Genomic DNA, 21945 nt, shown 5'->3' with positions numbered 1-21945 from the left:
GGTCTCGGCAGGACAGCCATTGGGCCCCAGAATGGAAATGGCAGGGGAGAGCTTCATGGGGATTCATGCTGGGGACTAGGGGACAAGAGTGACCCCAGTATTGGCTGAGTGTTGGTCTCTGCCCTATGAACCCCCATAGTCCCGTCTGGGCCCCTGGTGACTCTCAAGCTGTTCCCTGCATGTCTGTTGAGTGAGGACTTGAGTGAATACGGGCCCAACAGATGTTGGCAGGTGGGTTTTGTCCCAGCTGTAGGAGTTTGTCCCATGTAATGGCCCAGAAGCAAGGGAGGGAAGCCAAGGGCCTGGGGGGAGGGTCCCCCAATGGGGCAGCACCTCCCCAGGTTCCTCATGGTCTGACTGGCACAGCTAAGGAGAAGGCAGGGCAGGAAGGCGACAGTCCCATTTTACAGGTGAGGCAACCAAGGCAAGCCCAGCCGAGGTCCTGATTCCCCTCAGTGGAGGTGAGTGCGGGGGAGGACGGCAGAGCCAGCTGGGGCTGAACCACAGCCTGGACTGGAGGGTGGGGGCAAGGCAGCTGATGAGGTTGGAAATCAGGACGGGGAGGTTCCCAATTTGAACATTCTCATGTGCCTCTTCCCATGAGGTCTCAGGTTTTTCTCTCATGTCAGAGTCCCAGCCCCTCCCAGCATGCCCTTTTCTGCCTCCCTGTGCCTGGAGACGGGGTCCCACTGGACATCAGGGGAAACGGGGAGCAGGGGATCCAAGCTGGCTGAATGGGGCCGGCAACAAGCTGGGGAGGCTGCCAGGCAATGGAGGCTGGTACCTTGGGCTCTGCTCCTGGGATGGAGGAGCTGGCCAAGTACCTGTGCAGGCTCCCACTTCCCACCCGCCCTTCCCTCCGGCCTCTGCTCCCACTGGCCTCCACCCTGGGGGCCAGCAACACCCCCTCTCTGCCCCATCCCACCCCACCGTGACCCTGCTGGTTCCAGGAGGTTTGAGAATGCAAGGTTCCTGCAAACCCTTGGCCACCAACACCCTGGCCTCTGAGAGGCTCGTCCTGCTGTGCACAGGACTGGGGTTACTCCACTTCTGTCCAGATTCAAGGGTCGAAGGGAGTCCCCTTGTGTGGCTGGACTGGGGCTGGATGGATGTGAGGTCGTTTCCAATTTGGAATCACCACAACATGGATCTGTGGGGTGGGAGGAAGATGAAATCCCAGCGCAAGGGTCTGAGATTCCAGGTTAGTCAGGGATGCAGAAGGTGACTCCCCCTCTCTTTGCTCAGAGCAGTTGGGGAGGGAGAAGGACCTGACCAGGCACCAGAGCTGAGGAGTTCTTGGAGGGATCACTGGAATTGGGGCTGACTTCTTAGAGGCATCTTTGAGCTGAGGTACCAGCCCTCCACCCCCACCAGCGCGGGGCTGTGGACCGGGCTGGCAGGCGTGTCCCTGAGGTCCCTGGTATGAGGCAGAATTTTCTCCTTCAGGAACTGGGGAGCCATGGAAAGATTTGAGGAGAAGCAGGCACAGGACGCTTCCCGGGATGACACAGGGGTACCGACCCACTCAGCTCCGATGATGAGGGACAGCAGGGTTCCAGGAGGACCCAAGCGGCAGGGGCAGCCTGGGGCTTCTTGGAGGAGGGGAGGGAGTGTGGCTCTGGGCCCCAGGGGTGAGAGAATCATCGAAGGGGAGGGGGTGTGGTCCGAAGGGAAGTGGCCTGAACGGACGCGAGAGCTGGGAGGGCGCGCCGGAGCAGGAGGCGGGCATCAGCCGGACTTGTGGGCTGGCCGCCCTGGCGGAGCCACCTGGCCTCGGTTTCCCCACGCGGCGGGGCGGAGCGAGAACCGCGCGGGTCTGGAAGCCGCCCTGCAGGGGGCGCCCGCGGGCGGCGCGGCCGGAGCTGGAGACCCAGCGGCCGCCGAGACGGCGGGAGCCGGCGCGCTAGCAGCAGGTCAGCGGGGTCCCGCGTCCGGGGTCCCCAGGGTCCCGGGCGGGCGGCCGGGCAGCGTGGGGCCGTCGGAGGCTGCTGGACTTGGAGGGCGGGAGGCGCGGGTCCCCTCCTTCAGGTGCCCCGCCGCTCCGTCTCTTCCCGCCGACCTGAGAGCGAGTTCGTGGGCCGGGGTCCGAGCCCTGCCCGCAGCGGCGGCGGGAACAGCGGGTGCAGGGGTGGCTCGGGTGCGGCTGTCGCCCTAAGCCCGGTCGGGGGACGGTGCGCAGACCGTCTGGGCCGCCCTGAAATGGACCGGAAAGTGCGCAGGGTAAGCGGGGAGGGGAAGGGGCGAGAGAGCGCGGCCCCAGCGTCAGGGGCGGGAACCTCGCCGGTGCGTCCGGGCCGCCCGGGTACTCAGTGAGTCCTCGGGGCGCGCCCTGGCCTGGCTGGGCTCGAGGCGCAGAGGCCGGCCTGAGCAGGGCGGGCCGGACCCCGCAGACGAGAACTTCCACAGGTGGAGCTGCCGAACGTCCAGGTGTTCCCGGGAGGCTGGGTGAGCAGACGGCGTCCGAGCGCCTGGGGCGCGGCGAGAAAGGGGGAGTCGAACGCCGGCCGAGCGCGGGCGCGTCCGGTGGGCAGTGGTGGCGGGAACCGGACTTAGGGGGCCCAGGAGAGGCCGGGGTTGGGGGCGCGCCTCGGACTGTCCTGGCCGTCCGCCGGGCTGCCCTGAGCCGACGTAGGAATTGCGGGAATGGTGGCGGCCCTCGAGGGACTTGGCGCAGGATGCCCAGGGGATCAAGGAGGGGCCGGGGCCAGCGGAGCAGAGATGTCTGCGTTGCGGGCGCGGCCACCGTGCTTTAGACTTCAATTTCCCCGACTGTACAATGGGAGGAAGGCGGAGGCCGAGGGCTCCGCAGGGGAGAAAAGAGAAGAGAGAGGCGGGAGGGCGGGAGGGCGGGTCCCCACCCCCTTTTCTCTGGTCTGGAGCTGACCCCTGGGGGAAGACTAGGGCGGCCCCTTGTGCCGGTTCTCCCTCCCCATCTCAGGCGGCACCTAGGCCCGCTTCCACCCACAGGGCCTGTGCTCCTTTCCCACCTGGAGCTCAGGCTGCCCTCTTCTTGGCCTCTGCACCCTCAGAAGACACTCCATGTCACCTCTGTGTCGCTAGGGCTGCCCCTGGGTGTCCTGGCCCTGGGGGCCATGATGGAGAGTTCTTGGGAGCACAGTGGGCCAGGGAGGCTGTGTGGCATCAGGGGCTGCTTCCTTAGTCCTGCTGGGGCTGGTCCTAGATGCCTTGGGTGGGCTGGAAAGGCTCTGCCCTAAGGGCCAGGCCCCCTCCCAGGTTCTGGTCCATGGCGGGAGCTCCTCGCTGAGGCTTGTCCACACCTCCTTGCTCTACCTTTGCCCTTTGGGGTTTCCCTGGCTCTCCCAGGTCCTGGTGTCTCTTGAGCCACTGCCCCTCCCTCCCTATCCCCTCAGTGCAGACCAGATTCTGGGCTAAGCTGGCTTCTCTGTTCATCGCCTCAGGGAGGCTGAGGGCAGCCCAGACATGGCTGGCAGGAGACAAGCTTTGGGCCAGGTGGGTTTTGGTGGACTTGTGTGTTGCCTTCCTCACACTGGCCTGGGAAGTGCAGGTCTCTGACCACACACTGGTCCTGCCCCCAGGAGTCCACAGCCTAAGAGGGCAATGGCTGGCTTCAGGGGCAACCCAACGGACCAGAGACTTCCATGCCCAAACCTGGGTTCTAGTCTTGATTCACTTGCTGAGCAGCCCTGGGCCAGTCATTGCCCCAGCAAACCTGCCTTCTCATCTGTAAAACAAGCATGATGGTGCAAGCAATGCTTAACGTTCAGGGTTGTGGTGGAGAGTAAATGAGAGACAGGCATTGGTTGTGGGGGACAGATCGGGGTCTGTGCTTGAGCTGGGGGACCTGGAAGGGAGGCTGTTAGCCTTATGGGGTTGGGGGGAGACACCACAAGAGATCGCTGTTGGCTGAGGGACATGTGGACTGGAGTTGGATTGGGAGCAAGCACCTGGCATCACACCCTGCAAAATGTAGGGCCTCTAGGTGGCTCTGGGCAGTGTCTGCTGTGTAGGACCACAGCTCCTGGTGGCCCTAAGCAGTGACCTGAAATCCCTCAGCAACTCTTGCTCCCATTTTAACCTGCCTGATTCCTGAGCCACCTGACTCTGAGTGAGCTGGAACTGCCACCCCAAGTGTCTTGTGCGGGTCAGTCTTGTCTGCTGAAAGATGTGTATACATGAGAGCCAAGGCGAGCGCAGCCAGAGGGAAGGCAAGGGCTTGAAGGATGGGCTGAGAAGAAGTTTTGGTGTGTGTGTCAGGGGACCCTGAGGAGATCACTGGTGTCAGGTGCTAAGTTGACAAAAGGATGAGCTCCGGCCCCTAGGGAAGGATCTGGGCCTGGGAAATGTTGGCGGCCACAGAAGGGAGGGTTTGCCCCATGGTCTGGAGGTTGAAGGGAGCAGTGGGAGTGCGGTGCTAAGGGTGGGCCCCTGGAAGTCTGTGCTGGGCCCAGATGGGGGAAGGGAAGTGAGGAATGGCAGGAGTTCAGAGCTGGGATGCAGGGAGCCCTCCCAAGAGACTGCTCACCTCCTGGACAGGGCTGGGAGCTCTGGGTGGTGGGAAGGAGCAGTTTAGTGGCAGAAGTCCCCCAGCCCTTGCCCCCAGAATCATGGAAGGGGCCCCTGGAGTGTGGAAGCCATGGGATCCTGACTCCTGATGGGGACTGGAGGGGCTGGATGGAGGGGAAGCTCAGCTGCCCTCACTCTAGCTGGGGGAGCAGGGTTGTGGGGGGAGATGGGGGAGGGAAGGCAAGATGCTTCAGCTTTCCAGGACCCCCGCAGGCCTTCTCTGGCATGCCTCTGGTCCTTGCACAGACTGTTGCCTTTGCCTGGAATCTCCTTTCCTCTCTTCCCCGACCCTTCAAATCCAGCATGAATGCCCCCTCCTCTGAGAGCCCTTCCAGACTCCTCTGGCCCACAACCCCTTCCATAGGACAAGCCTGTTTCAGAAGTTGCTGGGCAGGGTCCTTCTGTGGTCCCCACCTCTGTTGATGCTCGCGTCAGCCCAGCTGTCACCTAGAAGAAAGGCTGCCTTGGTGCGCCGTGGAGAGGCAGTCAGTGCCACTCTGGTGCCTCCCTGCTGTCAGGGTAGTGGTTTCTGCCCAGAGGCCCCCAGGGCTGGTATGTGTCTGCCCATCTTTCACAGAGCATTCACCTCTGGCCCCTCAGTGGCCTCTGCAAACCGTGAGCCGGGTACCAGGGGCCACTGAGTGACCAGGAAGCAGTGGCAGGGCTGTGCTGGAGTTGGTCTGGCTGACCCTCTTGCTCTCTCCTTTCAGCCTCCAGGGCTGCATCATCACATCTTCGTCCCAGGGACCCCAGAAGTGGGTCTGCCTGCCTCCCATCCTCAGCATACCCACCCTCTGGGAGCTCCTGAGGCTATGCACCTGGCACTGCCCCTTCAGCAGGCCAGCCTTCTGTCAGGGTCCCACCCCGGGCCCACTAGGGTCTATGTTCTCAGGGCCATTTAGAAAGCCCACCCCCATCTTGACCTCTTCAGGCATGGTAGTGCCTGTCGTCCCGCCAGTAGAAGATTCACTTGAGAGAGGTGTGGGTGCTGAGCCATGTGGGTGGGGAGGCTGTCTCACTGTGGCCTGCTGTACCAGAGGGGCCACAGTGCAGAGGGGAAGCCTCTTGTTCAGGGTCTCAGGGAGTATGGGATGGAGCAGGAGTGGGACCCCATCTGGGTTCCTTGCAACACAGGGTGGGCACGCAGAACTTTGTGTGTGGAGTGGCCCCTTGGAGGGGGGAGTCAGGTGAGGCGGCCCGTGGGGGTGAGTGGCCATGTCAGGCTGGGAAGAGGCAGGGCCTGTGGCCTCTCTGGCATCTGGCCTGGACACGAGGGGGTGGAAGGGGGGATTCTGGGCCCCCAGCAGGGAAAGAGGCCCTGCGGCTCCAGGCGCTGCTGATGCGGAGGCTGCTCTGGGGGCTGGGCTCAGTGCAGGGAGCAGGCTGTCAGCCCCAGTCCTGCCCACATCCTGCCCCCAGGCTCTGAAAGCAGCAGCTGCATACCCCAGGGGCCGTGGGGGAAGGGACACCACTGGTGCCTGCCAGGGTACCTGGGGCCCAGCCCTCACAAGGTTCCTGAAGTTGGAGCTGCTAGCAACCCTGCAGGGAGGGAGAGAGGGAGGGAAGTGGTGCCATGACACAGTGGATGTTCACCTCCAGGCAACACTGGAGACGGCCCTGATCTCATTGATGGGTTCGGAGACGGGCCTGGCCAGTCCCAGGGTCCTGGGGTTTGGGAGGCTCGTGCCCAGGCCTGGGCCACTCCAAAGGCCACTGGAGGGCTTGTGGTTGGAGCAGAGCTGAGCTGCCTGTCCAGCTATTTCTCCTTTGCTTGTTGACCTCTCCACTCTCCCACTGAGTTCCCTTCCCATTGAGGTGCTGCTGCTCAATCTACCTTCCATTTCTCTCAACTACGTGCTCTGAGGTTTGGGTGAGAATTCCACAGTGTGGTCTTCAGATCCCCAACTGTCTCCTCAAACTGTATGCACATGACGACACATCAATTGTGTTCACCTCAATCCCTCTTTTTCATTTCCAGGATTTTTATATTATTTCTTGTTCATATTTGCCTGTTCTTGTTTTGGTTCTGCCAATAATTCTCATTCTTGTTTATGGATACTACTCCTTTATCTCTTTGAAGATCCTAAATGTCTTTGAAAATCATTATTAGATTACTGTATTACCTTCATCTCTTCTGGAATGAATTAATCTCCATATTTTGGCTGCTGTTGCTTATCTTTCTTGCCCTTAATTTTCCTCCTGTGCTTTGAAATTGTGGTTTGCAGGCTCATCTTAGTGGGAGCTGAGGTCTTGGAAGTGGGGAGTGACCCACACACCTGGGTAGTAGCCAGCTCTCAGGACAGTCTCCTGGGACAACTCTGCCTTAAGGCCCCCCACTGTGGACTCAGGGCCTGTTGGGGTCAGGCTCAGCAGCAGGTGGCACAAAGCTCCCTGTGCTCTAGCAGCTGGGATGCTGCCTGGCACAGAGTAGGTACTTGGAAACATCTGCTGTGAGAAAGTAGTGGAGGATTCTCAGGCTGGGATTCTGGAGCCCAGGAACAGGCCCATTGTGGCTGCAACAGGCCCAAGGTGCTAGGCTGGCCTTGGTACATTGCCCTTAGCTGCACTCAGGAGAAGGTGTGCAGGGTCCTGCCGGGAAGTTGGCGGGCACTTCTATCCAGCAGGCTCGGGGGGGTACAGCCACCACGTGGGCATGCGTACAGAAAGCCTTGCTAGTCTGATGTACAAGGGGCCAGGAAATGTGCGGGTTTTGATTAAATGGAGTTTTAATTAAAGTGGCCAGGCTGGTGAGGGTAAGGAGGAAGGCGGGAAGAAGCGGCAGTTTTGAGTCTAACTGCTGGGGAATCCTGTGAGGTTGTCCTTTCGAGGCTTATCTTGCACCTTCCCCAGCATGTAACTCTTATCTGTATGGGATGGCTTCTGCCCTCTGCCCTGTCCCCAAAAAGGGACAATCACAAGGAAATATTACATTATTAATATTTCATTTCCCCTCTTGGCTAGCAACAGATGACTCAAGGATTAATTAGAGCCAACAGAGAGGGATAGGAAATTGCCAGATCGTGGCCCCGCCCCCAGCCCCCCTGCCCCCCAGGCCTCCAACCTTCCTGTCACTCTCGCTCTAGGAGGCCTCTGAAGGGAGGAAAGCAGAGAGGGGCCAGGAGGCCCTAGGAAATCTTCCTGCTGCTGTTTTTCATGGGCATTCCCCCAGCTCTGTTCCACCCTTTTATGCTCATGGTCAGGCTGGGAGGGCATTAGCCTCTTTGGGCCTTAGCTTCCTCATCTGTAGAGTGAAGTTCATGGGGCCGGCCAGTGAGAACACAGATGACCCACAGGCCTCTGCACCCTCATTTCCTGAGCTGTCAAGCAGGCCGCACAAACTATTGTAGAGCATCTGGAGTGGAGTCCAGGCAGGTGGGCCCTGGGAGAGCACAGGGCTTGGTGGCTCAGTGGTGGCTGGAGCCTGGTTTTCCCCAGCTGACTATGTACGTTGATTCCCAGTTCCTGTCAGTGACTCATTCGTAGCTTGAAACAGGCCACCATGGAAGCATTTTACTACAAAACTCTGGCAAAGGCCCTAAGTTAGGGCACCCCCAACCCTGGGCTGACTTGCGGTCTGACAGCTGGGAAGCTCCAACCTCCTCCCAGCTACCTCCCTGCCCTGCCCACCCCGCGGTGCCTTGGGCTCCACTGATGTGCTCTGCTTGGGGCTGGGAGATTCTAGTCTGGCAGATAACCAGGTTGCCTGTGTGGCCAGGCAAGCTTCAACCCGGGATGTGCTGGCAGCTGCTGGAGGGCCTGCAGGAAAGCTGTAGAAGGCAGATGGGGAGCCCAGTGTGCAGGGAGGCAGCCTTCCAGACCCAGCTGGCAGGGGTGTGTCTGGCTCCTTGCAGGGCTGACCTGGGCTGGAGGGTCTGTTGTATCCAGTGAGACTGGGAAGGCACCCCAGGCCTGCTGGACAGTAGGAAGGTGCCTTCAGCTTAGTCAGGAAGGGTGCTGGTACCAGGTGCTGTGAGGCCTGAGAGCCCACAGTACAGAAGGTGATGGGGAAACCCCGAGGATTTAGGGGCCCCGAGTCTGCCAGGAGAACCTCACCAAACAGAGGGCTTGGGTTAGGGTCCCCAAAGGCCCTTCCATGCTGGGCATCCCAGCTCACATGGAGTCAGCCCAACATCCAGATCCAGGGCAGATGCTAATGATGTGACCCCATCAGCAGGGCTCCGGGCAGTGGGGCCAGACAGTCCACGTTCAGCTCCACAAAAACGTGGCACTTATCTGGGTCAGGTGGATCATTGGTGGCCCCACCTTATCTGACCCTGGGGAGGACCCTCTGAATCTGCATGATGGCCTAGGGCCAAGTCAGGTTTCTAGCCTGGGCTGGTTGGACTGGCAGAGGCTGAGTCTCTGTCAGTGCAGATTCCCCAGGAGAGGCTGAGGCCAGGGTAAGAAGGATGGCAGGGGGTTGTCAGAAGGCCAGGAAGGTGGGTGGGTGGCTCACTGGTGGTAGGAGGGAGGGTCCCCGGGGCTCACTGGGCCTGACTGGACAGTGGCCCGCTGCTGGTGGTGCTGAACCTGGGAGGCCCCCAGATGGGAGGCAGCTCTGGGGCTGTCTCTTCACTCCTGCAGAACGAGGACGAGACCCTGGACACACAGCCTCTGCAGTCAGGGTGCCCCTGGTGAATGCTGCTCTGGGCTGCAGGCCGGGAGCACCAAGGGACACTGTGTGGCCAGAGATGGCACCAGGAGACTTGGTCTGCCCCGCCTCCACCAGTGACATGCTCTGTAAGCAGCCGGCTGGCAAGTGCCCTGTGCACAGCAGGGGCTCGGTGGGACTTGTCCGTGGCCCCTTGGAGGCAGGCTCCTGCCAGGCCTGGGAGAAGCCGTGGGCTGTAGGAACCCCTTGGGTTCTCAGGAGCTTGGCCTCCTCTTCTCTCTCCGGCTTCCTGGGGCTGGGCACTCCCCTCCAAGCCTCCCAGTGGGCATGGGGGACGCCTCTCTGGTGTACCTCTCCGTGCCCACCCAGCTCCTGCCACCTGAGGCAGATCGGAGTTAGAAGGAAACTTGGGGTCATCTATTGCAGCTCTACATCACCTCCTGGACAGGGTAGGGGGAGCCTGGCCCTTGGAATACAGGCAGGGACAATAAGCAAACTTCTCCCAAGGTTGCCAGTCCTCTTGATCCCTTGTATCCTGGAAGAGAGAGGGGGGATGCAGCCCTGAGCCCACACGTAAGCCTGAAAGGCAGCTTCAGGCTTCTTGTTCCCGGGCAGGCGGCAGCCACTATCCATGTGCACCTGGACCCCATGAGAGCCCAGGACTGGAGGAGGGGGTGGATTTGGCATGGAGGACACTGCTGGGCAGCACAAGTGAGTGTGACAAGGGGGAGGTAGAGGTGATGGGGAGAGGCCCCTGGACTGGCAGGGGCGATGGAGACTGTTTCACAAGCTCAAGGGGGATCCCTGGGGGTTTGGGCTGGAGAGACTAAGACTTCTGCTTCTACTGGGTGTCACTAATTCTTTACATTTCTATGACATTTTGACTGGGGGAGCCCTTTCAAATGTGTTCACTCCCTTCTCATAGAATCATGGGTGAGAGCTGAAATGGCCCCCAGAGGCTATTGGGGTCCAACCTCCCCACTGTATCAGTGGGGAAACTGAGGCCCAGAAAGGAAAAACATTGTTGCCCGCAGTCCCCAGGCAAGCCTGGCTGAGCGCACCAGCCAGGCAGAGAAGCAGGCTGGGGAGCAGGTGCGGGAGGAGGGAGTGAGGGGGGAAGCGAGGCGGCCGCCCCTCCCAGATGTGCAGTCAGCTGGCGGGGGCTGCTGAGGGGCGGGCTCCCTTTGTGCCTGCTCCAACACCCTGTGCAGCACCACCAGTGAGGGCAAGAGGGCTTACCTGCCAGCAGTGGGAGACAGGACCAGAGGGCCACCAGATCCTCCCAGATCAGAGCTCTGGGGTCTCTGGGCCTGTTCCTTATGTGGGCAGCATAGGTGAGTGCTGGTAGTCCCCAGGGAGTGCTCTCAGGGGGATGGAGCAGACTGAAGCTGGCTGAGAGAGACGGTGGGTGGCCCTGGGAGATCCAGGGGTTAAGGAGGCCTTTCTGGGAGGGAGGGTCGTGGGGTAGTGGTGAGCTCAGGGACCCAGGAAACTGGCAGAGCTGCCACAGAAGGCTTGAGAAGCTGAGCCTGGGGACCACAAGTGACTCAACTCTGAAAGTTCTCGGCTCCTCTGGAAGAAAAACAGACTGGGGTTGATCCCTGGCCCCGTGTCAGGTGGCAGAGGCAGGGCACGGTAGGTCGTCCTCAGGCTGATGCCTGGCCTGTGGGGAGGGCGTTGGGGAGCCGGGGCTGAGGGCTGTCCCTGGGAATCTTCAGCTGTGCCCCTGCCAGTGGTCCACCTCCTCACGTGGCTTCTCCCTTGGCAGGTGCCTCAGGAACTCTGAAGCTAAGCTGAGCCAAGATGCCGCCAGAGCCCCTGGAGAGGGCCTGGTTTCTGAAGACTCTGAGTTGGCTGTGAAAAGCCCTTGGGGAGGCCCCCCCAACGGCAGGGACGCTCCTGGCTCCTGTGAAGGGGCTCAGGGCCTGGGCAGGCCAGCTGTGCTGCAGCTATGGACCGTGAGCTGGCCCAGCCTGCGTCCTTGCTAACCCTGCCCATCTGCAGCTGTGCCCAACATGGGCTCCTCGGTGTACATCATGGTGGAGCTGGCCATTGCCGTGCTGGCCATCCTGGGCAACGTGCTGGTGTGCTGGGCTGTGTGGCTGAACAGCAATCTGCAGAACGTCACCAACTACTTTGTGGTATCCCTGGCGGCGGCCGACATCGCCGTGGGGGTCCTTGCCATCCCTTTCGCCATAACCATCAGCACGGGGTTCTGTGCCGCCTGCCACAGCTGCCTCTTTTTCGCCTGCTTCGTTCTAGTCCTCACGCAGAGCTCCATCTTCAGCCTCCTGGCCATCGCCATTGACCGCTACATCGCCATCCGCATCCCACTCCGGTGAGCCACGTTCTCTTCCCTGGTACACCTCATGCTGGGGGCCACATCTGTGAAAAGGCTCCCTGTGTCAGGGTCTGGTCTGTGCCAGGATCAGGGTGAACCAGGGGTCAGGGTGAACTTGGGGTTAGGATTTGGTCTGGTGTCAGTGTGTTGAGCTGAGGACAGGGCCATGGGGCTCAGTCTGGGGCTGCCCAGGCCTTGGCACATGGCCAGCACTTGTGCCACACCAGCTGTCCCTGTGGGCACAGGGCAGGCTGGTCCTTCCCAGGCTCCCCTGGGCTACATGGGTGAGGCTGCCGTGTTTTGGCTGTTGGCAGATGTGTGCAGCCCAGGCCTGGGTGGGTGCATCTGGGCCGTTCTTCACACAGCATGACACTGGGGCAGGGTGGGCACCACGGGAAACCACAGAACCTGAGAGCTAGAAGCCCGCCCACCCACCCGCCTGCCTTCCTCCAGCTCCTCCAAGCCAGCCTGCAGCTTGCACATTAGGAAAATGACCCAGAGAGGGGAAGTGACTTGGTCAAATGCCTTCATGAGTCACTTGGACCTTTATGCAAATTCTGTGCTGCTCAGTCACCAAGTGTTCATGGGGGACGGGGGCTGGCTGGTGGATGGGGGTTTTTATGGTGAAACTTTTGTGAAATGACTTCAGCCATGTATTGTGTAAACGAAGATATTCCCTGAGGCTGAGTTCACTTAAATGCAGCCTCCACCTACCACCCCCGACCCATGGACAGGGCTAGGAAGTGTGTCCCTCCCCACCTGGGGGCCTTCTGCCCTACCTCCTCGCCCCTCCACCCTGGAGCTGGGTTCCACAGCCTAGACAGCTGCAGGCCCTGAGGGAGGTCTCAGAGGATGGTGTGCCCCCATCCAGTGGCGAATTCTCTGAACCAGAGTAGTCCCACCAGCCCCACGCTGGGCTGAGGGTGCCCCAGCCAGGACAGGGAACAGGCTCAATGAGCAAATGGAAATATAGAGTGTCAAACCCAGGGGCACCCTCAGAGGTCATTTCCTCTCATCTTATGGATGGAAAAATGAGGCTCAGAGAAGGGAGTCAGCCCCCAGGGCTACACAATGAGTTGGTAGCACAGTCAGGACTGGGCCTGGGAAGAAACATGACTGCCACCCTCGGTGACTTCAGTCTTTTGGGAGCTGGTCATAGGGTGGCCCCAGTCTCCCAGAACCTGGGCCACCTGGGCTCTAAGGGAAAAGCAGACACCCTCATCATGCTGCTCAAATGAAGGAAGGAGCCTGGGCCCCGTGTGGCCCTCCTGGAGTACTTTGTCTCAGGACAGCCTAAGACCCTTGTCAAAAGAAAAGGGGACCCTGGCTGGTCGTAATAGAGGACTAGCCTAAACGGGCAGAGCCAGAGTCCAGGCTCGTCCAGGACACAGAGGCCTAAGAGCTCCCAGGCTGGCTGATTGGTGTCCACTTCGGGGCCAGGCCAGTGTGGGCTGGGCTGGGCTGGCCCTGGCAGAATGTTCAGTGGGGAGCAGAGGTGTCGTTTTCACTTTCTTCCCTGATTCAAGGAGCAGTGGATTCAAGGGAGAGATCAGGGCTGCTGGTCTCAATCAAAAGGGCATTGGCTTCTTTTTCTTGTCTCTGTTTTTTTTTTTCTTTTGTTTCAAGATAGATTTATTGATTGATTTATTTTTTTTTAACATCTTTATTGGAGTATAATTGCTTTACAATGGTGTGTTAGTTTCTGCTTTATAACAAAGTGAATCAGTTATACATATACATATGTTCCTATATCTCTTCCCTCTTGCATCTCCCTCCCTCCCACCCTCCCTATCCCACCCCTCTAGGTGGTCACAAAGCACAGAGCTGATCTCCCTGTGCTATGCAGTTGCTTCCCACTAGCTATCTATTTTACGTTTGGTAGTGTATATATGTCCATGCCACACTCTCACTTTGTCACATCTTACCCTTCCCCCTCCCCATATCCTCAAGTCCATTCTCTAGTAGGTCTGTGTCTTTATTCCCGTCTTGCCACTAGGTTCTTCATGACCTTTTTTTTTTTCTCCTTAGATTCCATATATATATGTGTTAGCAAACTGTATTTGTTTTTCTCTTTCTGACTTACTTCACTCTGTATGACAGACTCTAACTCCATCCACCTCACTACAAATAACTCAATTTCGTTTCTTTTTATGGCTGAGTAATATTCCATTGTATATATGTGCCACATCTTCTTTATCCATTCATCCGATGATGGACACTTAGGTTGCTTCCATGTCTTGGCTATTGTAAAGAGAGCTGCAATGAACATTTTGGTAAATGACTCTTTTTGAATTATGGTTTTCTCAGGGTATATACTCAGTAGTGGGATTGCTGGGTCATATGGTAGTTCTATTTTTAGTTTTTTAAGGAACCTCCATACTGTTCTCCATAGTGGCTGTATCAATTTACATTCCCACCAACAGTGCAAGAGGGTTCCCTTTTCTCCACACCCTCTCCAGCATTTATTGTTTCTAGATTTTTTGATGATGGCCATTCTGACCGGTGTGAGATGATATCTCATTGTAGTTTTGATTTGCATTTCTCTAATAATTAATGATGTTGAGCATTCTTTCATGTTTTTCAAGAGTCAAAAGTCCCATCCTCCCTGATGCAAGAGGATGGGACATGCTGTGTGACTGTGGAAAGTCAGCTGCCTCTCTCTGGGCCCATTTTTCATCTGTAAAAGGGGCCAGGTCTCTATCCCTCTGAGCTCACAAAGGTGTTCTGAGGGCCCAGTGAGTGGACTGGAGTGATGGGTCCCTGAGGAAGGATGGCAGAGTGGGGTGGATGGAGATTCAGGTCTTTCTGAAGCTGCTGGAGGTTCAGAGCCATGGACCTGGCCCCCCCTCCCAACCCCATCTGCCTGCCTGACTCCCACAGTCTTCCAGAGCGGGACCTAGTTCCACCCAGACCTTGGCCATTTGAGCTCCACTTGATAGGGCTTGGAAGGGTCAGCCTGGCTGTCTTGGGTCAGGGAGCCAATGGGATGACGGTGGTGAGGATGCTCAACCCCCCTTGGGGCAGAGAGCGCCACGGTTGCCAGAGGATATTGGCTCAGCGTCTCCTTTGATCTTCTCGGCCGGCATTGTGGCCAGGCGGATGTTATGACCCTCCTGTTACTCGTGGGGAGGCCAGAGCCAGAGAAGGAAAAGTGTCTCCTGACGCGGGGACTCCAGGGCCCTTCACGCTGCTCCAGATCCCCTTGGGTCCCTCCACTTTACTCTTCCTCAAGGGTACTGGGCTGGCGAGGGCTGGGAAAACGAGGTACGTAAAGTTGTCTGTGTGGGGCTCCTGAGAGCAAGCTGGGCATCAGTGGGGACTAGATGGAGGCAGATGGGTAACCTGGGGCAGCTCTGGGACTGCTGCCTGGCTCAGGGTGCCCATTCCTGCCCCCCTTCCTCTGTCCCCTTCCAGCTGGAATCCAGTCTCTCCTGTGTGCTGTTTCCTGATCCACTCAGTAAGTCCATTTGGCTACCCTGAAGTCCAGCCTCTGACCGATGCTCTGGATGCCTAGCTCCAGGCCTGCACCATTCACCATTAATTTCTTTTTCTTTTTTTTAAAAAGAATTCAGTTTCAGAAAAATCTCATGCGCTCCTTCCCAAGTGCACAGACCCTACTGGGCTAGGGCAGGGCCTGGACAGAGGCAGGGATGGGAGCTCTCCGTGTCCCCAGAGGACAGAATTCCCAGGGTGACAGACAAAGGCTTTCTTTTCCCAGGGGAATTCCACACCCCTTGTCTCCCATCTCTCACTTTAGCCCTTTCTGACTGCTCTCCCCCTTTGGGAAACAGGCCTTCTTATGGGGCAGCAGAGTCCTGTGTGGTGAATTGCCCCAGGGAACAAAACCTGAGTACCCTGGCTTCTAAGGGGCAGGATTGGGAGAGAGGACTCCCTGCAGGAGATGATGCCATGGGTTGCTGGGGATGCGTTGGAATGGGCATTGGCGTGTGTGGGGGAAGGGGGAACAGAAGGGGGCCAAGCCTGCACAAAGGCCACAGGGAAGGAATAAGCATGTGGGCTCTGGGCCAGGGAGAGGTGACAGAGAGGAGAACAGGCCTACAGGGAGGCTGTGAGGCTGGCTCAGGCCTGCCCATGCCTGGGAGGGAATCTGGGTTTTAGCTGTAGGTCAGTGGCTCTTCAGTTCTTGGTCACTGGCTCCTTTGGACAACTCAGGAAAGCTCTGCCTTCTCCTGACTGAAGGGCAAATGCACGGGAAGCCCTGACCTGAATTGTGGGGGGTGCTATTGGATCATAGGGTAAGCCCCCAATGTGAGTAATGGGGAGCCCCCAGGAAGGGGCAGCCTGTGAGCTGGAGGACACAGGGATGCAGAAGCACCTCTAAACGCGGGGGCTGTGGTTCTGGCACCGGCTTCCTATGACACTTCTGGGCTCCCCAGAACAGCAGAGCGTGACCCTGGATGGCCCTGGCACCCCCTCCACCAGGCAGGCAGTCTATGTCTGAGGCCCAGGAGGGCAAGATGTGACTGCCTTAGTCACAGACACAGCTCAGGGGATGGGAGATGCTGCTGGGCCAGGCTGTGGCTTGGCCATGGTTCCATCTGGGCCCTAATGTTGATCCAGTCCCCTGGGAGCCTGGGTCCAGGGCTCTCAGCCTAAGAGGCTTTCTTTCGAATAACAAAATTAATCTATTTGGTATCTTTTTAGAATAAATAATACCTGCATGTATTACAACATCAAAAAAGAGCAAAAGCATACACAGTAAAGAATTGTCCCCCTTGCCCCACCTCAGCTCCCTTCCTGGAAGGCAGTGTTGGGAATCCTTCCAGACATCCTTTGCACACACAGACAAGTGCTATCCATGTGTTTGTGTTTCTGTTTCTGTCCCCAGGAGGGGCTTTCTTTTCAGAATGCAGTGGCAGACTTCCTCTCCTGGGTTTCCTCATCTAAATGTAGACAAGTGGACAAAACAGGGATTTTCAAACCGTGTCCCCAGAAGCCTTCAGGCTGGGCCCTGGCTTCCCCCACAGTTCATTCGTTCAGTGAATATTATTAAGCCTCCTCTCTTCCTCAGCAGCTCCAATTCTGTGATTGCCTGGGAATGCAGGTGAGAAGGGTTGCTGCTGGAGAACAATTTGAAAATCCCCAAAGGAGGTGGCCTCCAGGATCTTCTACACCATCCCTATTACTGCTTGCTTCTGCTTGACTGCCTCAAATGACAGGAGCTTCACCACTGCCTGAGGCAGTCCATTTCTCCTGTGAATAGCTAATTTACCCTGAGCCACAATCCATCTCCCTATAATTTTCACCCAACAATTCTACAACCTGCCCTCATGGGACAGTGCTCACAAGCCCCAGATTCTTAGTCCCATTTTACAGATAGGGAAACTGAGGTTCAGAGAGGCAGAGTGACAACATGGCTAAACAAGAATGCACCATTGCTAGAACCTAGAGAGGGAATATGCTTTTCTTCAGAAAAATATCAACATTAAAATAGCCTCCTGGGACTTCCCTGGTGTCCAGTGGTTAAGACTCCGAGCTCACAATGCAGGGGGCCCAGGTTCAATCCCTGGTCAGGAAACTAGATCCCACATGCCACAATGAAGATGCCACATGCCGCAACTAAGACCCAGTACAGCCAAATAAATAAATAAATAAATATTTTTAAAATTCAAATAAAATAGCCTCCTATTCAATCAGATTATATAAATTACTATTTGTAGAGTACTAAAAACAGTGCCTGGCACAGAGCAAGTGCTATATAAGTAATAAATGGGGGAAAAAAACCTGTGACCTCACGTTTGAAGCTCCAGAACAGGAAATAGGGCAGTGTAGGCTCTCTGTGGCTTGGCAGAAATGGGCAAGTCCATGATCCTCTTCCTGCTGCAGGCACCCAAGCCCCCAGTGAATGGGGCTGCAGAGCTCAGGAGAACTGTCCTGCTAGGTTACTGTTTGGGTTCAGAAATGAGGAAGTTACCTTGGCCCGAGTTGCCTCTGGATTCCTGGAATGTCCAGGCAAGTCCATTCCTCTCCTTGGGCCTCAGTTTCTCTACCTATAAAATGAGAGGGTTGGAATAGACAAGAGGTCAGAGGCCACCGTGGTTTTTTTTCCCCTTAATTTGAATTAGTTGACAAAATTTAAACCATGGGAGATTTTACCCAGAAAAATCAGCTCCCAGACCTTCCTGAGATCTGGCAGCACTGGGCAAGTTTGCACGGTGTGGGGCAGGGGGGGAGGAGGGGGGTGGCTGAGTGGTATCAGCTGCCTCCTGCACACAGGGTAAATACCCACCAGCCTGCCTGTCTCACATGTTTGTGACCTCTAGGCCCCTGTGTTTGCTACCCCATGGACTAGTTTCTATGGCTACTTCCAACTCCGGAATTATGCATGTTTTTCCTTGACACCTACTATGTCCTGTCTCAGTGATGGTAATGCAGAGATGGATGTAGGGACCCAAGGGGCCCCCAGCCTTGGGAGCCCAGATTGGGTAGGGATTAGTTGAGCTTGGGTAGGAAACTTCTCTGAGAATCTATCTAACCTGAACTTAGAAAGGATGTTAGGGTTTACTAGGTACAAAGGAGGGCAGTCTGGTGTTGCCGGAATCAAAACTGTTAAACACAAAGTCATCCCTCAGAGATTACTGAGGTCACCTTCCTCAGTCAGGGAGATGATTTTTTGATTGTCCTTTCTTTTAATAAAATCTATACCACCCTTTTTTGTTGGCCTGAGGTCAGCTTCTGAGCCAGCAGATCAGGCCACTCCCCGAGTCTGGAACTGAGTCTGGTGCTCTAGAGTACTGAGTGATTTGGGGCAGACTACTTCTCCTCTCTGGACCTTAGAATCTCATGCAACGCTCTCCTCTTGAATGTTAAGGCTTATATAAATGTTAAGACATACTGATCTCATCTCTCTCCAGAGGGCTGTGGCTGAATTTGGAAGGGAGAGGCGGTATCTCATTTGGCCCGGGACCTCCACCCCTCCTTTTCCCACCTGTGCCACCTCTCCTTGGGGGCTTCTGGAGACCCTAAGTCAAGTGGGGAAGGAAGAGCATAAGCACAAGAGATGTGAACCACCTACAGGTTTGATCTGGCTGGTTCGGTCCCCAGCCAGCGAGTACCCTCCTGACCCGTTCCCACTCTAAATAAAGGGACACCCACTGTAGCATCGACTGAGATCAACATGGAGGTTATAACTTCTCCTCTCCTCGCCCCCAAAATCACTTATTAATTCCTTCAAACCAAACTAATTAAGTCCCAGGACTACTCGTAATACTATTCAAAAATCATCTGGACGTCCGTGCAGTGGTCTCCCTTTCCAGGGTGCCTGCTCTCCTGTTACCTCCTGTGAGAAAAGGCCAGGCTTGGCCCTCCCCTGAACAGAAGAGGATACTGAGGCTAGGAGGCAGGAAGTGACTGGTCCAAGACCTCACAGCCAGTGGATGAGGGTACAGGTTGCTGCTCTGGGTTTCTGACTCTTGGACCTTCCTAGCCCTGGTTTCCCAGGCCTCTGACGCTGGTCTCCTCTCCCCAGGTACAATGGCTTGGTGACAGGCACGAGGGCCAAGGGCATCATTGCAGTCTGCTGGGTGCTATCGTTTGCCATCGGCCTGACTCCCATGCTAGGCTGGAACAACTGCAGTCAGCAGGAGGGCAGAAACCACTCGCAGGGCTGCAGGGTGGGCCAGGTGGCCTGTCTCTTTGAGGACGTGGTCCCCATGAACTACATGGTGTACTACAACTTCTTTGCTTGTGTTCTGGTGCCCCTGCTGCTCATGCTGGGCATCTACTTGCGGATCTTCCTGGCGGCCCGGCGACAGTTGAAGCAGATGGAGAGCCAGCCTCTGCCGGGGGAGCGAGCTCGGTCCACGCTGCAGAAGGAGGTCCACGCTGCCAAGTCGCTGGCCATCATTGTGGGACTCTTCGCCCTCTGCTGGCTGCCCCTGCATATCATCAACTGCTTCACCTTCTTCTGTCCCAAGTGCAGCCACGCCCCACCCTGGCTCATGTACCTGACCATCATCCTCTCCCACACCAATTCCGTGGTGAATCCCTTCATCTATGCCTACCGCATTCGCGAGTTCCGCCAGACCTTCCGCAAGATCATTCGCAGCCACATCCTGAGGCAGCGGGAGCCCTTCAAAGCAGGTGGCACCAGTGCCCGGGCCCTGGCAGCTCACAGCAGCGATACGGAGCAGATCAGCCTCCGCCTCAATGGCCACCCTCCCGGGGTGTGGGCCAACGGCAGTGCCCCCCAGCCTGAGCGGCGACCCAATGGCTACACCCTGGGGCTGGTGAGTGGAGGGAGTGCCCGTGAGTCCCACAGGGACACGGGCCTCCCAGACGTGGAGCTCCTCAGACAGGAGCTCAAGAGAGAGCGCCCAGAGTCCCTGGGCCTCGAGGGTCCCCAAGCCCAGGATGGAGCAGGAGTGTCCTGATGATACACTGAGTCTGCCCCTTCCTAAGGGAAGGAAATCTTTCTCTTCCTGGTTGGTGGAACCAGTCACGTTGAGAGAAGAGTGCATGTGCCGGAGACCCTTCTCATGGCCGGTTCCCACTTTGGACTGAGGAGGGAGCCCCAGCTGGAGCAGCATGAGGCCCAGAAGGAAGGGTTTGGAGTCTGAGGAAGCAGACGTTTCATGCTGGGAGGCCCTGCATCAGGCCAGAGCCCCAGCACGAGAGCATCTTGGCTGGCCAGGGCTGGTCCCCAACTCCAGAAGCACCTAGAAATGCCACCTTGTCTCTGCAGAGCAGCTGTGGCGGAGCAGGGTGGCTGGCCTGAGGCTGGGGAGTGGTTCCAAAAGGCCCCCTGCCACACACACACCACCCTCCCCAGACTTTCCAAGGATTCAGGAGCTATTGTGCTCAGAGGTGGCGTTTGACTATGTTTTCCAGGAGAAAATGTAAGCGTGAGGAAACCCTTTTTATCTTCCCTCCCTGGTTGCTGGCTCTGTTTCAGCCCTGCTGCTAACCTGGCACCAGGAGTTGGCCCAGGGAGACCCAGGCAGCCCTCTCCCGCTGCCATGAGCTGCCATGCACGTCTCCTTCGAGGACGGCGAGTTGTAATGGAGCCGTGCCAGAGCGTGGGCGCAGGGGAGGATGTCGGGGCTGGCCAACATGGTTGAGCCTGGGGAGCTCAGAGCTGCCCAGGTAGAGGCCCTATCTAACTGCCTTTCCTTCTGAAGGGAATGTTTTTTTTTTCCTGAGATACAATAAAAATGAGCCACGTTGTGTTTTAAGCTTGTCCAACGAGAATGGTGTCTGAGTTCCTTTCCCTACTCCACAGCCAGGCCTGGCACACACATATGGGTATGTGTTGCGGGTGTGAGAGAGTGTGCGCGTATGTGCAGACAGCCTGCCTGCCTGGGGCCGTGGTGGGGCTACCAGGCTCCCATCTTCCTAGGGAAGAGGCTGCCTGGATGCACCAAAATCCAGATGCCCATGTGCAGCCCCAAACCTGCGTTCCTGTGAGAAGAGGGTGTGAAAGGAGGGGACCCTTTCTCTAGCTGCTCTCCCTCCAGAAGCCACAGACCCATCCAGCCCTAGGCATTCCCTCAGTGTGGGGACCAGGCTCCTCCCTCCCTCATTACCTTCCTAATGTCCTTTGTAGGTCTCCTGTGTTACCTTCTCAGAGTTGTTTCCTTCACTCCCCACTGCCCTGCTCCACCCCTCAGCTGAGAGGGGATCTAGAAATGATGAGGGGGTGGGGTGGGGGGCTAAACTGCCTTCCCCTGGAGTCATCCCTCCTCCTACTCCCACAAAGAAACGTACAAGGAACGGGTGTTTCCTGCTCTAATGCCGTCTCTGGGGCCCCCTGCCTAAGGAGGGGGTGCCACCCTTCTGTGCTGGAGAAGTCTGAGGCCCAGGGGAAATGAGCAGCCTGCCCCAGCCGGAGGGCCAGTCTTGGTCTCAAGTCTCGCAGGCACACTCAGGGCGAAGACGGGCAGGAATGTTAGAACTTCACAGGTAATCCTCACGCAGCCCTGGGAGCCCCATTTTACAGATGACTAAACAACAGAAAGACTAAACCACCTCTCTTGAACAGAGAGGTTAAGTACTTGCCCCAGTCACACAGCTAGTAAATGGCAGAAGTGAACTTAAAACCCAAGGTTTATCTGACCAAAAAATCCATGATTTTTTTTCCCCATTAACTTAACGATGAACTATTTCAACCAAACCAAAAAATATGAAATAATACCATGTTCCCACTACTCTGCTCAAGAAACGAAACATGACAACCAACCCTTCCCCATATTATCACCCTGCTTCATGCACCTGGAAACAACCACTTTCCTGGGTTTCATTTTGTTCCACTGCACATCTTTATACTTCTATTAGACAGATGTATATGTAAGTATCCCTAAACCAACACAGGTTTATTTTAGCAATATTTCACTGTCACATCTATCAGAGGTCCTCTAGACTGGCTGCACAGAAGAGACCTAGGACGCTCTAAAGAGCGCTGACACCTGAGCCCTTGCCCCAGAGATGC

The 21945-nt window shown here is 57.0% G+C and overlaps 1 protein-coding gene and 1 long non-coding RNA gene across 4 annotated transcripts in view; one reads left to right on the top strand and one right to left on the bottom strand.

The window, feature by feature from the left end:
* Positions 1 to 1857: 1857 nt before the first annotated feature.
* Positions 1858 to 20670, top strand: ADORA2A (adenosine A2a receptor). 3 transcript variants are annotated; one of them, XM_057525978.1, is made up of 3 exons: positions 1858 to 1913; positions 10926 to 11495; positions 18988 to 20670. In XM_057525978.1, exons 2-3 carry the CDS (start codon positions 11173 to 11175, stop codon positions 19889 to 19891), a joined length of 1227 nt encoding a protein of 408 aa, XP_057381961.1. In that variant the 5' UTR covers positions 1858 to 1913; positions 10926 to 11172; the 3' UTR covers positions 19892 to 20670. The 3 variants fall into 3 exon arrangements, with proteins under 3 accessions (XP_057381961.1, XP_057381960.1, XP_057381962.1); XM_057525977.1 differs by lacking the exon at positions 1858 to 1913 and adding an exon at positions 2133 to 2220; XM_057525979.1 differs by lacking the exon at positions 1858 to 1913 and adding an exon at positions 2381 to 2445.
* The window catches only part of LOC114235776 (uncharacterized), a 48644-nt gene continuing 42975 nt past the window's right edge, over positions 16277 to 21945 (bottom strand). The window contains exons 2-3 of the long non-coding RNA XR_003621875.2: positions 17434 to 17509; positions 16277 to 16402 (exon numbers count right to left, since the gene is read on the bottom strand). This is a non-coding gene — a long non-coding RNA (uncharacterized LOC114235776). The remainder of the gene's footprint in view (positions 16403 to 17433; positions 17510 to 21945) is intronic.

The sequence above is a fragment of the Balaenoptera acutorostrata genome, chromosome 13 (assembly GCF_949987535.1).
Source record: "Balaenoptera acutorostrata chromosome 13, mBalAcu1.1, whole genome shotgun sequence".
Classification (NCBI taxonomy): Eukaryota; Metazoa; Chordata; class Mammalia; order Artiodactyla; family Balaenopteridae; genus Balaenoptera; species Balaenoptera acutorostrata.
The sequence above is the reverse complement of the archived record's forward strand: the minus strand, read 5'-3'. Positions and strand labels throughout refer to the sequence as shown.

What these genes read in the sequence shown, in the direction of transcription:
- ADORA2A (XM_057525978.1), top strand. Translation starts at nt 11,173, where the DNA reads ATGGGCTCCTCGGTGTACATCATGGTGGAGCTGGCCATTGCCGTGCTG. An exon ending in GCCATCCGCATCCCACTCCG is followed by an intron (nt 11,496 to 18,987) that starts GTGAGCCACGTT and finishes TCCTCTCCCCAG; the next exon opens with GTACAATGGCTTGGTGACAG.